Source organism: Diuraphis noxia, unplaced genomic scaffold (assembly GCF_037042655.1).
Source record: "Diuraphis noxia isolate RWA-SAM2 unplaced genomic scaffold, SU_Dnox_SAM2 contig0002, whole genome shotgun sequence".
Classification (NCBI taxonomy): Eukaryota; Metazoa; Arthropoda; class Insecta; order Hemiptera; family Aphididae; genus Diuraphis; species Diuraphis noxia.
The window spans coordinates 31,911,577-31,924,070 of NW_028301712.1; the positions used below are offsets into that span (position 1 = coordinate 31,911,577).

Sequence of the window (12,494 nt, forward strand, 5' to 3'; positions counted from 1 at the left end):
CTCTAATGTCTGACAGGATGTTTTTATACATAAAAAACGAACGCTCAACATCCACTAAAGTGATTGGTGCATATACTTCATGCAAGAGGTTTTGTTTAAATCAAACCCATCACCCATGATAATTAATTTCATCTGATGAAACGTCACACAGACACACAGTATAGTGTTAATGTCCAGTAATTGTTTCCAGCTTTTGTTTTTCAAAATAACACGATTTAGCTTACCCGAAATAGCAGTTGCAATATCTCCATTAGCTTCATTTAACTTTTTTTTTGCGTCTAAGACAATATTCATACATGTTGTCAACGATTCACCTAAAATTATACATATAATATAGTATTATGAATTATGATGTTAAATTGTTTAAATATTTTGTTAAAAGTTACCTTTCCCTCTAGTTTTGTTATAATATCTGGTAGAAATTCAAAGTTTGTTGAAATATACATAATTTTTGATTGAAGAAATACATCTGGTCGTTATTGGTCTTGGTGGATTTGGCAATTCTGGGCATTTCTTATTAAAGATTGCTGTACGTTTGGGACATTTTAAAAACATTTTTTTCATTCCTCCAATCAACTGATCTACATCTTGGTAGTGTGCCAAACAAGTCACATATTATAATATTATGTATGAGTTTTTGGTAAAGCGCTTTTATACAATCACCAGATTTTTTCATATAAGGTGACGCATCTAAGACAAATAGCAAAACATCGTTATATGTACTACACCATTTCCCCACAAAAAAAGCATATAGCTTTATCGAATAGTTGGAATTTTGTACTATGATTCCCTAATCACTTTCTTCAAGTATTCTGTGTGAATAATGAACATATTAGGTACTTGGATTTTGTGGTTGTAATGTGCCCACATTTCATAGTGTCCGTAGTCTCATCAATAGATACCCATATGTTTTGATCTGTTATTGTATCACGAATTTTTGCCAATGTATTTCCATAGCATGAATTAAAATACCCTTTACGTAATGTCCATTCGTCAGGAATAGGAATCTAGTTTTTTTGCAATATTTTGTTAAAAATTCGTGAAAATGTTTATTATTTAGTTTATTCATTGGAATATTAGCAGTTATCAATGTTGAACATAAATCGGCATTAAAATCTGACTGACTACTAAACTGTTGTAAATATGATTGAAGTAATGTAATGTAGACTTCTCATTTTCGTGTCTTTTAACAGCTTGAACATGTTTTTCTCTCCGCACATGCTGTTGTATATTATATTTTTTTTCATGGGACACTTTTGTTTCACAAAGTTTGCAATATAAAATCGATCCACCTGTTTGAAGAAATTCTTCACCAAATTCTAACACTAGTTTAAAAAAAAAGCATTTGTTTTGACTTTTGATATTTTAATAAATTACAACATTATAAAAGTTAAATTTTGAATATGTCGATATTGATGTTATACGAGTACTGAACATAGTAAGTTTCTACAGACTATATGCAATAGCCCATAAGCTATCGACCCATAATCTATCTGTAGATCGATAATCTATACGTTTAAGGATGTTTCGCACTAATGGTACGGTAACGGTCATTATTGCTGGTTTTCACATTTCTTATTAAGTACCCAAATAAACATATAAACATTTTTTTTTTTTTTTTTTTTTTTTTTTATTGTTATAGCATAATAGACATATAAAAATTTCACAGTTAGAATAACTAAAAAAAGCCAAAATAAATTCTTTTATTTAGAATCAGATTGACGTGAAACGAATTTATGTATAAAAATTAGATTTCTATCTTGAATATATAAAAAGAAGCATTTCCTTTAAAATCTGAGCCCTAGTAATAAGTAATAACCAATTAAAAATAAGTTATTGAGCGATTATTATTTTTATTTATATATAAAAAAATAATTACAATTTGAGAAATCAATAATAGTGTTTTTTTTTTTGTTTATAATTTACTATAATATTATATAAAATGTCTTAGATATGAAATTAAACAAGTTAAATGGACATTCATTATAATATTCATTTGTAAAATAGGTTTTAACAGTTTAATAACAATATTCCTTTTATTTTACAAATTTTGAAATGGAAAATCTTTTACATCTAATAATGATCCACCGCTTTAAAAAAAAAAGAAAATAATAATTTTTCGTCTACAAAACAAATTAAAATATTATCAAACGCATAACAATACAGGTACAAAGCACTATTGTTGAATAGGTATAAAATAAATTCAAAATCATTTATCAACATTTTATTTTATGAAAAAAGTAATTTATTCAATAACTTAATATTTATAGTTTGAAATTTCACAACTTCAATAATCATCAGCATTTTTTGGAGGACGCACTTCTATATTTCTTTGAATTGATTGAACTAGCCATTGAATTCCTTCATCAATTCCATCACTACAACACATTATATCATTAAGTAAACTTATTTAAAAAATACAAACTCTAAATGTAAACTCTAAATTTAAGTCAATTAAAAAATGAATGATTAAATACCCAGTCAACGCAGATATTGGCATAACCATAAAATCTCTTCTCCCAATCAAATGAGCATTCTGATTGAAAATTGGTTTTACTTCTCGAACGCCCATACAGTCAGGAATGTCTTGTTTGTTAGCTAATATTAAAAGTGGTATGCCACCCAAGTTTTCGTTGCATATCATTCTTTCTATTGAAATGTAATAAAATTAATTTAACATTTGTAACTTATTCAAAATATTATAAAAATATGAAACATAGTTTATGCTTTGGAATGATGACAATATATTATATATTTATATTTATAAAAATTTATTTTATATGTGATTTATGGATTTTTACTATAAAAATGAAAACAAAAATAAATAACTGCAAATAAAATGTTCCAAAAATTATTAAAAAATTAAACTATCAACTATCTAACTTAAATAGATACATAATTAATGATCAATATATTTCAAATGCATACCAAATGTTTTCTTTGATTCATCCATGCGCTCTCGATCAGATGAATCCACAATATATATAATAGCATGGCATTCGGCATAATACTAAAAATAAATATTAAAATAGATACAGTTAATTACATACATGTCAACCAATGTAAATCTATTTTCTATGATGAGAATTAACAAGGAAAAAGGCACAAGTCATAATATGATAGTAATTAATAATATAATATTCTACAATAAACTCAAACACATACTTTATCCCAAAGCGACTGTAGTTCTGTCTGACCGCCCAAATCCCAAAAGTTCAAGCTGACTCTGTTTATGTCAATGTTGCCAATGTTCAAGCCAACAGTCGTTGTAATTTTACCAGGATTGATACCCTTGTAGTTTTTCTTGAACTTTGTCTTTGAACATTCCAAATACGTCTGAAAAAAGAACATTACCTGTGGTAATGAATCTGAAGGGAGTCAACAATATGTGCCAGAGATGACAACCAGATTGTTTGTTACCGTTTTACCAGCGTTGTCCAGACCAAGTATGAGAACCCAAAACTCATCTTTCTGAGTCAAATATTTGTAGAGCCCATGGAACAGTGTATACATAATATCTTCGTCTTATTTCCAACATGCAAACGATATCATAATTAAATGAGCATGGTTACGTTTTTTTAAGAATGTCAAATCGCACAACCACTTAACATTTCACTCTTCAATTAATATACAAACTTGGGTATGTATTTGACGTGACTTAAAACTTTCCATCGATTAACCCTTTCAGACCCAGAGTACACTATAGTGTACTCAAAATTCAGTAAATTATTATAAATGAACTATTTGGTTTTTCAGTTTAATGATAATTGTTACTACGTGAAAAAAACACGTACATTTGAATAAAAATGATAAGAATGATGTATATGTGATTCTACTTATTTAATAATCACAAATCGAAAAAAATCCCGAATTGAAAAATTGATAATAGATTTTAAAATTACAGTTGATTTTTACTCCGTTAGATCGCATTGTTGATCTCCGGCTTTTTTTTCCCCGTGAGAAGAGATAGTAACGAATGTTGTCTAATTTATATAACGTCTTTGAAATGAATCGTTTTTATTTTATATTCGAAAACATATGGGTACACTATTATAGTGTACCCTGGGTCTTCGTATCACGTTAGCGGTTCGTTCGACGCGCTAATTCGATTTCGCATGACGATAATAATAATTATTCCGATTGTGTGTATAACGCATGATAGACATAGAGTACCTAATATTATTCTATGGTTAGTATTATCATTGATTATAGAATAGACAGATAGACCATGCTATAGGGATTTTCGGCGACTACAATTTTAATTATGATAGCTGCCGGTAGGTAGCGTTGTATGAATTAATTTTATATTATTACTACTGACGGCGAATAATATAATATTATTCCTAGACCGGTTTGAGGTAGTGACAGAAAAAGCGATAAGCCTATTAATGACTTTATCATGGATAAACCTATATTTATTATTTTCTGAGCATTGCGCTATGATTGCCACAATCGCTAAATAGTATATTCACAAAATTGTTAATTTTTATGCCGAATTCTACTACAGAAAGCAACAATTAATTAATTTCATTACGAAAGATCAATTTTGTTTGGATGTTTGGAATGTTACGATTCAGTAAAATCTGCTTTGGGCGGAAATATTTAATTGAACATTACATACTATACTAGATTTACCATTTTTAAAAATAAAGCAAATCTTTAACCATATTGTAATTTTTAATTTTATTGTATTTTCATACTTTATAAAATACATTGTTTTGTATTTTTGTGTTCAAATTTTAAAATGAATAAAAACTCAATAACAACAAATAATATACATAATTAAATTATTAATATAATTTATAAATAAAATAATAGTTGTGTTTTGTTATTATAAGTACATACTGAATGTGTTAAGTTTAGAAACCAACTATAAGTCTATATAATATGATGAAAAACGATTCTAAGTGAAGATATACCAAGATTGCTAAACTGGATTAGAAATAAAATACTAGGTTTAAAGAATAAAAAAATTGTCTTTATTATTAAAAAAACACAAAATAAGGGTAAAATACATTTATACATTTATATTGAAGCATAATTATTAGAATAAAAGTAAATTGTGATGTTTGTTGGTTCTGAAAAGAACCGTTTAATAAAAATGAAACAAATAGTCTTAAAAAAGACTATTTAAAAATTTAATGCTAAGTCCTGAAAAGAACTGTTTAATATAATAAAAATCAATGCTTAATCCTGAAAAGAACTGTTTAATGTAGTTGATGTGAATTGTCCTAAAAAAGACAGTTTAATGTAATTGATGCAAATAGTCCTGAAAAGAACTATTTAAAAATCAAAGCAAAGTCCTGAAAAGAACTATTTAATGTAATTGATCCTTAGTCCTGAAAAGAACTATTTAATGTAGTTGATGTGAATTGTCCTAAAAAGGACAGTTAAGACTGCTTCTATATTGTTTTATGCAAATAGGTACAAGGTCAGAACAAGAAAAAATGTATTTAATTTATTTAAATATGGTTTAATATTTTTAATTTAGAAAGTTTTGCTAATTTTGTGGTAGTTGAAAATAATTTTGTTTTATTAAATATTTTACAAATTAAAAGTTGTTCAATTATGTACATTTTATGATCTATGCAGTTTGTCAATGATTCATCAAGCCATTTTTTAATTGTATTATTATTTTTTAAGCGCTCAATTAGTTGAAATTTTATTTTCTTTTTATGCAAATAGTTTTTATAATTGCTTTCAAAAATATTTAAAATTTTATTTACTACATTATTTAAACTATTTGATGGTGCTTTAAGTCCACTTTCATTATCAATTGAAGTATAATTTTTATTAAGAAGATGCAACTGCTTTTTATCATTTAAGTTTTTATCAACAAATAGTTCAAGTTGACATTGGTTACAATTAAATTTTTTCATACATTTATAGCCCAAATATCCTGCGAAATATGTTACAGAACAGTCTTCTAAAGTGACATCAATATTACTATCAGTATTATTTGAGTCCTCGTCAGATGAAAAAAAACAGAGAGATAAATTAGAATTACATTCTGTGTCGGAATCAGATGATAATTTTGAACTGTTAAAATTTATTTTATTTAGTGAACTAACTGGATCAATTATAATTGGATTATCATCTTCTTGGGTTTCCTCACAATTTGTCGCTTTTGATGTACATAAAGAAAAAATACAATTACTTCTTATGGAAGTTCTGATTGTTCTAGCTGTTGGGTTTTTGTTATAACCACCATTTTGTCGAAAAATACTAAAGAGGTTTTCTAAAACATCCTGATTTAAACGATTAGTCATTAAAAATACAATATCATTAGATTTCTCTGCTTCAAAAAATTGCAATACACCTTTAATGGTCTGTGTAAGCCCTTTAAAACAGGGAGGTTGAGATAATTTTCCTTTTTTTAATTTTTGTAAATTTGTGAAGTATTGTGAAGCTTCTATTAAAAATTTTTTTACAGTACCTAGATCAGTTAATGCACAGAGGTATGGATTATGACTATATAAAGATTTACTATTTAAACAATCAAATAAGTTATTAATAAACTCAATAAAATCTGCAGTATTCGATGAAGTGTTACTTTGAAGTTGTCCTGTTTGTATACAAGTTCGGATTGCTGCGGCCATGGAATTGCTTAATAATTGTACTGCTAATTTAACACACATTTTTTGAAAAGAATTAGGGTAAATATGTGCATCTGTTATTTTGATGAGAGACTTACTTTTATGATTTTGTTTGTCCAACTCATATGTTTTTTTTATATCATCAAATGAGATTATTTTATTATCTTTTATATAACAGGCATTAATTAAATTATTTCTAATACTTTTAAGTAAATGAGGAACATCAAACAAAGAAAAAATTTTATTGTTGTTGATAAAAAAAAATGGATTATCTTCTGAAATATTTAATGATTTTAAAGTGCTTTGGTTGTTTGTGCCTTGATCGCAAACTATAATTTTGGGACACAACCCAACCTCAAATAACTTTTGTAAAACATCAATTATTAAATTTTTTAAAATTGTTTTGTTAACTCCAGAATGAACAAGAAAATATGCAATTGGAAATTTCCATGTAGAGTAAATACCTCGAGCCATAAATACTAAAACACAGTTAGCACTTTTATTGGTCCTCCCATAATGACCTAAATCTTCAAAACCTTCAATAAAATCAAATTCTTTGGAATATTCTATAAATTCTTTTATATACATTTCATCAAAACAAACAGTGCAAGCTTTTTCTTTATAATCAGATGACTCAAATTTTTTTTGTATATGACTGAAAAATAATTTACTAAAACCTGGTAAGAATTTTGATTGACCAATCCAACGACGAATAGTTGATGGCCCAGGTAAATTAACTTTTTGTGAACGTAAAAATTTATATGCTGTTGGTGATTTATAATATAAGTTTAAAGCTAAATTTTTTTCATTTAATGTCCACGGACGACTCCTATCTTTTAATTGCATCGTTACCATTGCCTTAGAATTAATTGATGGAAAGTTATGCATATTTATTGAATTCTTAGCATTATTATGTGTTTTAAAAGTTTTAACTCTTTTTTTTTAATTTTGAAATTTGAGTTATTTTATTATGAATTAATTTGTTTTTTAGTTTTAATTTTTGTTTTAAATTGATTTTTCTAGGTGTATCTATTTCTATCAAATCAGATTTCCTTTTTAAATTTGGGCTAGGCATGTCAATTATATTTGTTATTTTAATTTTTTGAGGTGTAGAAAAAGTTGAAGGGGGGCTCGGAAAAACTAACTCTACCATGTCTGGTTTTGAGTGTGTATATGTTTTAGTTGAGGTTACATTATATTATACTCCTGCTGAGATTCATCATTCTGGTTAATGCCTGATGATGTAGATGGCTGTGTTTTAGATTGATAATTATAGGGAATAGCAGTATCTATCAAACGATTTTGAGTAAAATTTTATACAAAGCTTTCGGGTGGGAAATGTTCTTGACAAATGTACCTATTGTGGAGTTTATCTGGATCAACAGAAAACAAACTTGTGTTTCCTGTGTAGATATAAAAAATATGTGTAAAAAAAATTATAAATATTCGCAATGGTACAGAAAAATTAAAATTTAAAATTAATTACTCACCTGAATGTATTATCCATACTTCTTTTCTATCATCTTTTGGAAAACGATACATTTTTAAATTTGGAAACATTTTCTTTGATTTTCCACAATTTAAATATTGGCATTTATTTCCAGACATGTTTAAGAATTTTTAATTGTAAATGCAACTCAAAACTCAAAAAACAAGAAAATTCGGAAGGCGGTTGTTCCACAATGAACAAGATAGTAATAAATGATAATATAATAAAATTATTATTTCCAATCATTTCAGTATATCTTCAGTTTCTTATTATTACTCTATTTTTAGATCGGCACTTCGCGATAAGCCACCTCTTCCTTCCCCGCATATCCATGGCAAACATCTATGATGGGGGTACCACCTCCTTGCATCCCAACTACACTAGCGCTCCATAGTGGTTGCATCCTACGCATGGTCACCAAATATTAACATTGCATGGGCTATCTGTCTATTCTATAATCAATGGTATTATTCTATTCTATACCTATATGTATAATGTATATATATATAATTAAATATTTATAAAGGTTATTATTATACAAAAGAGACTGTAATTTTATGATTTGGTGAACTATTTTTATTGTTATATTTGATAAAGGTTATTATAATTATTATTATTTTACAAAAAAATACTGTAATTTTACGATTTATTGAACTATTTGTATTGTTAAAAAAGCGCAGAAGAAGACTGTATAATTTTATATGTTTTAAAGGTTTTAAAAATAAATTTGATTTGATTTGTTTTACTAAATTTGTTTGTTAATATTAAAAAAAAAAATAATAAATATTGACTCCACGAAGACCCAAGGTACACTATAGTGTACCGACTTAAAACTTCGCAAAAAAAAATGCTAAAATTTCGAAACTTGGCAAAATTGATTTCAAGGCTATAAATATAAATATGACGAAAAAAAAGAATTTTTTATTTTATTTTAAAAAAGTCGGGTCTGAAAGGGTTAAGTAAAAAAATTACAAACGTTGACGTTTAGAATTGTTTTATCTTCGAACAATAATGAATAAATTGAAATTTGAATTTCGTAGTTTCGTACAAAAGTTTGTCCATATTCCTAGATTGTTGTGACACGAAGTATCTTATCAGTTATTATATTTTCTTATCAACCGTAGTCATAATTTTTAACCCAATGTATAACTTTGATTATCAATTTCATTATTTCAATAATCGAATTATTTTAATGTCTCGCGATCGTAAACCATAACCGCCTTTGTAAATAATATAATCGTAACTTTCCAGTGTAGTTGCAATAGTATTATGATTATGTTTGCCGTATAATTCTAGTTGTTTTGCTCCATTACTGGGATCTGATTGTGTGGTGGTTGTACAATTACTATGTCTGATACGATTGTTGTTGGGTTCTAAAGCATAACGGTCCATTTCTTTTTATTCCTGGAACTCGTGCTTACACCCATTTGCCATGGGAGCGTGCTGTAGTTGGTGCAAGGAAGAAGATGCGTACGCCGTAAGCTTTTAAATGAATTGTTAATTTTGCTCTGCAAAAATCTATAAGAATTTGGCTTTTTATTATTAATTTACATAGGCTGTCGATCAAGAACGAACTCATTTGCTGATCGATCCAGACTGCAACAATACAAGCGTTCAACGTGGTGGTATACCTGAGGACTATCATTATGGATCACTACCCAAAGAATCTGAAGAGCAGGCTGGATTAAATCGTATACTAGAAGAAATATCATCGTGAGTTTTTAATTTATATAGAACAAATATACCATCTTATACCATTATTCTTACAATATTATCTTTGCTTGTGTTTAAAATGTTATTTTATAATGATAAGTAGATACTACAGTCTTTCCACAAACAATATTAAACAAGATTTCCGTGTATCCATCCTTCAAATGAGATATAAAGTATAATCACAAACTATCAAACTGAAAGATGATTACCTATATTACTTATGTTTTTCAATTTATTACAATAAACATTAAAAATAACTATTCACAACATTTCTATACCTACTTGATTTTAAATTTAAATCCATACTGTCATAAAATCATGGACTAGGGTGTTTGTTTTTGAATAAATACTAAAAGTGGTATAAGACCAATTTATTTAATCTAAGATCAACTGTCATTTTTTTTTAAGTTGTCTGTTGGATAAATAGATGCTGAGTTGCCGGAATAGTGTCACATTATTAAGTACTCTCAATGATAATGCATACAAAAAATACTTAAAATTAAGTTGACAAATGCTAACCAAAGTTAACTGAAATCATAATTTATTTTGATTATTACCATTATAGTATATCATTATTTATCTGTAACTTTTATTATTATTTTTTTTTAGAAATGTTATTGATGTTGGCCAATTGCACAATTGTATTGACCAACAAGAGGTTATAGAACGTCAAAACCTTTATAGTGCCAAACTGCAAATTGTACCCCTTTCATCTGTTGCTAATACTATTGTTAGTTTGAGACAAATGCCTGTGTGCCTTCTGAAAGATGTTCCTGGTCCAGAGAAAGTATTATCAAGAAATATAGGACTACCAGAAAACTATCGTCACATAATGGTTTGTGTGAACGATATACAAAAACGTTTATCTTTAATGAGTGTGGAACACAAGGGTGATTTAGTCGTTCCATTTTGAAATGGACATATACTTTTTATAATATGTATTTCAATTTATCATTTATATATTATATGAATATTTTAAATATTTATACATAATTATTATTATTATTATTATTATTATTATTATATTGTACATGAACATAAAAGTATGATGAGTTTTGTTTTTAAGACTTCAGTATTGGTGGGACATGAAAAAAATATAGCATAAACCCTGTTCCCATAAACAAATGTAAAATAGTTATTAAGAATATAAACGCAAATGGTTTCTGTCCTAATGAAGGCATGATTGAAAATACAATTACATAACCTGACACCAGTGTGCCAGCTGCGACCAAAAGCCACTGCAACCAATTGATTTGGATTACCCATAGAATTGAAATCGGCACAAATATTGATAACGAGTATCCGTACAAACACAGCAGTTCCAAGTAGCTAAGATTAAACTATACAAACAAACAAATACATTTATATTTATTAGACAGTTAACAACATTAATTATAAGCACAGTTATACAGGTAACATGCATTTTGAACATAAAAATAAATTATAACTTATTTTGTATAGTTTTATGATTTTTTCATCTTGTTATGTTAAAGCATTATGCTTTCAGAAGATTAAGCAAACAGTTTAATTTACTAAACATGATTGACGTCCTTACCTGTGGCTCTTTGTACTTAACAAAGGCCCATAGCATTAGAGGTAATAACCAAGCATATAAAAATATTGCTGTGGCTGCCGAAGACACAGCATGGAAATTATACTTCCAGTGGTAGTCATGATCAGCAGCTACTTGTATGTAATTTGCAACATTTCCACTGATGGCTATAGAAAACACTAGAGTTAAACATATCCAAAACGGACCATACACATCTGGTTTTGCTCTGATGTAACGTTGTAAGTAGTTGACTCCGTAAGTAGGGACCAATGCTCCTTTAATACGTTCAAGTACATCTTCTGAAGTGACATCAAAGTACTTTTGAAAATACTCAACAGTCCAGATTGGGTACTTCGGCAATAATACTTCGGTAGGGGTACTTGACAAAGGTGGAAGATTTTCATTTTCTAATGTACGAAAATCCATAGCTGAAATCAGTATTGCTTTGTTAATTAGGAAAAGTAAGAAATATCAGTATTATATTTTCCAAGAACATACTTTTTATATATTTATAAGAAACTAATAGATATGCAATACACTTAAAGTTATGTCTTCGGGTAAATCATAATCACGAAAATAAAAATATGAATTTATTGAAATTTTTCAAAATTGTCAAATTATGATGTGTACAATATTATGACGGATTAAGATAGTATCATTGGTATCGTGGACAGTGGAATAAACATAGATAATACTAATAATACTATATTATTTAAAAAATAAATATCTGTTAAGCGTTATCTGATATTAAATTAATCGAATAACTACAGACTGTGGACAGCAGGCTGCAGGCAGAGCAGGTTGCTGTCCCAATCACGACAGTATCATGCAATTTTCCACACAGCCAAAATTCACGGTGTCGACCGAACGTGTATACTAGACCAGTGTGCACGTCTAGTGCAGTCAGATTTGGTCAGATGGAAAACGCCATTATTTAGTATAACTGTATAAGCCTATAAATTAAGAAATTTCAGATATTCTGTGGTATAAGCATATATATATATACATGACTGTATCAGATAAAATTTATTAATTTAATATATTCTGCAGCATTGGTATCCGTGTGCTTTTATCACTTATTAACCACAATAACATAACCGTTGATACCATTGGACCAACATTAATATGCATTTTAGGTTAATAG

At 27.9% G+C, this 12,494-nt stretch overlaps 3 protein-coding genes across 3 annotated transcripts; 1 reads left to right on the forward strand and 2 right to left on the reverse strand.

Moving 5' to 3' along the window:
• Positions 1 to 2,209: 2,209 nt before the first annotated feature.
• On the reverse strand, positions 2,210 to 3,789 carry LOC107164837 (ADP-ribosylation factor-related protein 1-like). The gene is made up of 5 exons (XM_015512805.2): positions 3,421 to 3,789; positions 3,166 to 3,336; positions 2,929 to 3,010; positions 2,478 to 2,649; positions 2,210 to 2,378 (listed from the first exon to the last, which is right to left on the reverse strand). The coding sequence occupies exons 1-5, from the start codon at positions 3,511 to 3,513 to the stop codon at positions 2,288 to 2,290; spliced, it is 609 nt and encodes a 202-aa protein (XP_015368291.1). The 5' UTR covers positions 3,514 to 3,789; the 3' UTR covers positions 2,210 to 2,287.
• Positions 3,790 to 9,215: 5,426 nt separating this feature from the next.
• Lamtor1 (Late endosomal/lysosomal adaptor, MAPK and MTOR activator 1) lies at positions 9,216 to 11,258 on the forward strand. The gene is made up of 3 exons (XM_015512806.2): positions 9,216 to 9,562; positions 9,641 to 9,798; positions 10,408 to 11,258. Exons 1-3 carry the CDS (start codon positions 9,518 to 9,520, stop codon positions 10,709 to 10,711), a joined length of 507 nt encoding a protein of 168 aa, XP_015368292.2. The 5' UTR covers positions 9,216 to 9,517; the 3' UTR covers positions 10,712 to 11,258.
• On the reverse strand, positions 10,740 to 12,213 carry LOC107164836 (protein YIPF1). Its single transcript, XM_015512804.2, has 3 exons — positions 11,849 to 12,213; positions 11,354 to 11,778; positions 10,740 to 11,138 (listed from the first exon to the last, which is right to left on the reverse strand). Exons 2-3 carry the CDS (start codon positions 11,774 to 11,776, stop codon positions 10,860 to 10,862), a joined length of 702 nt encoding a protein of 233 aa, XP_015368290.1. The 5' UTR covers positions 11,777 to 11,778; positions 11,849 to 12,213; the 3' UTR covers positions 10,740 to 10,859.
• Between the last annotated feature and the right edge of the window lie 281 nt (positions 12,214 to 12,494).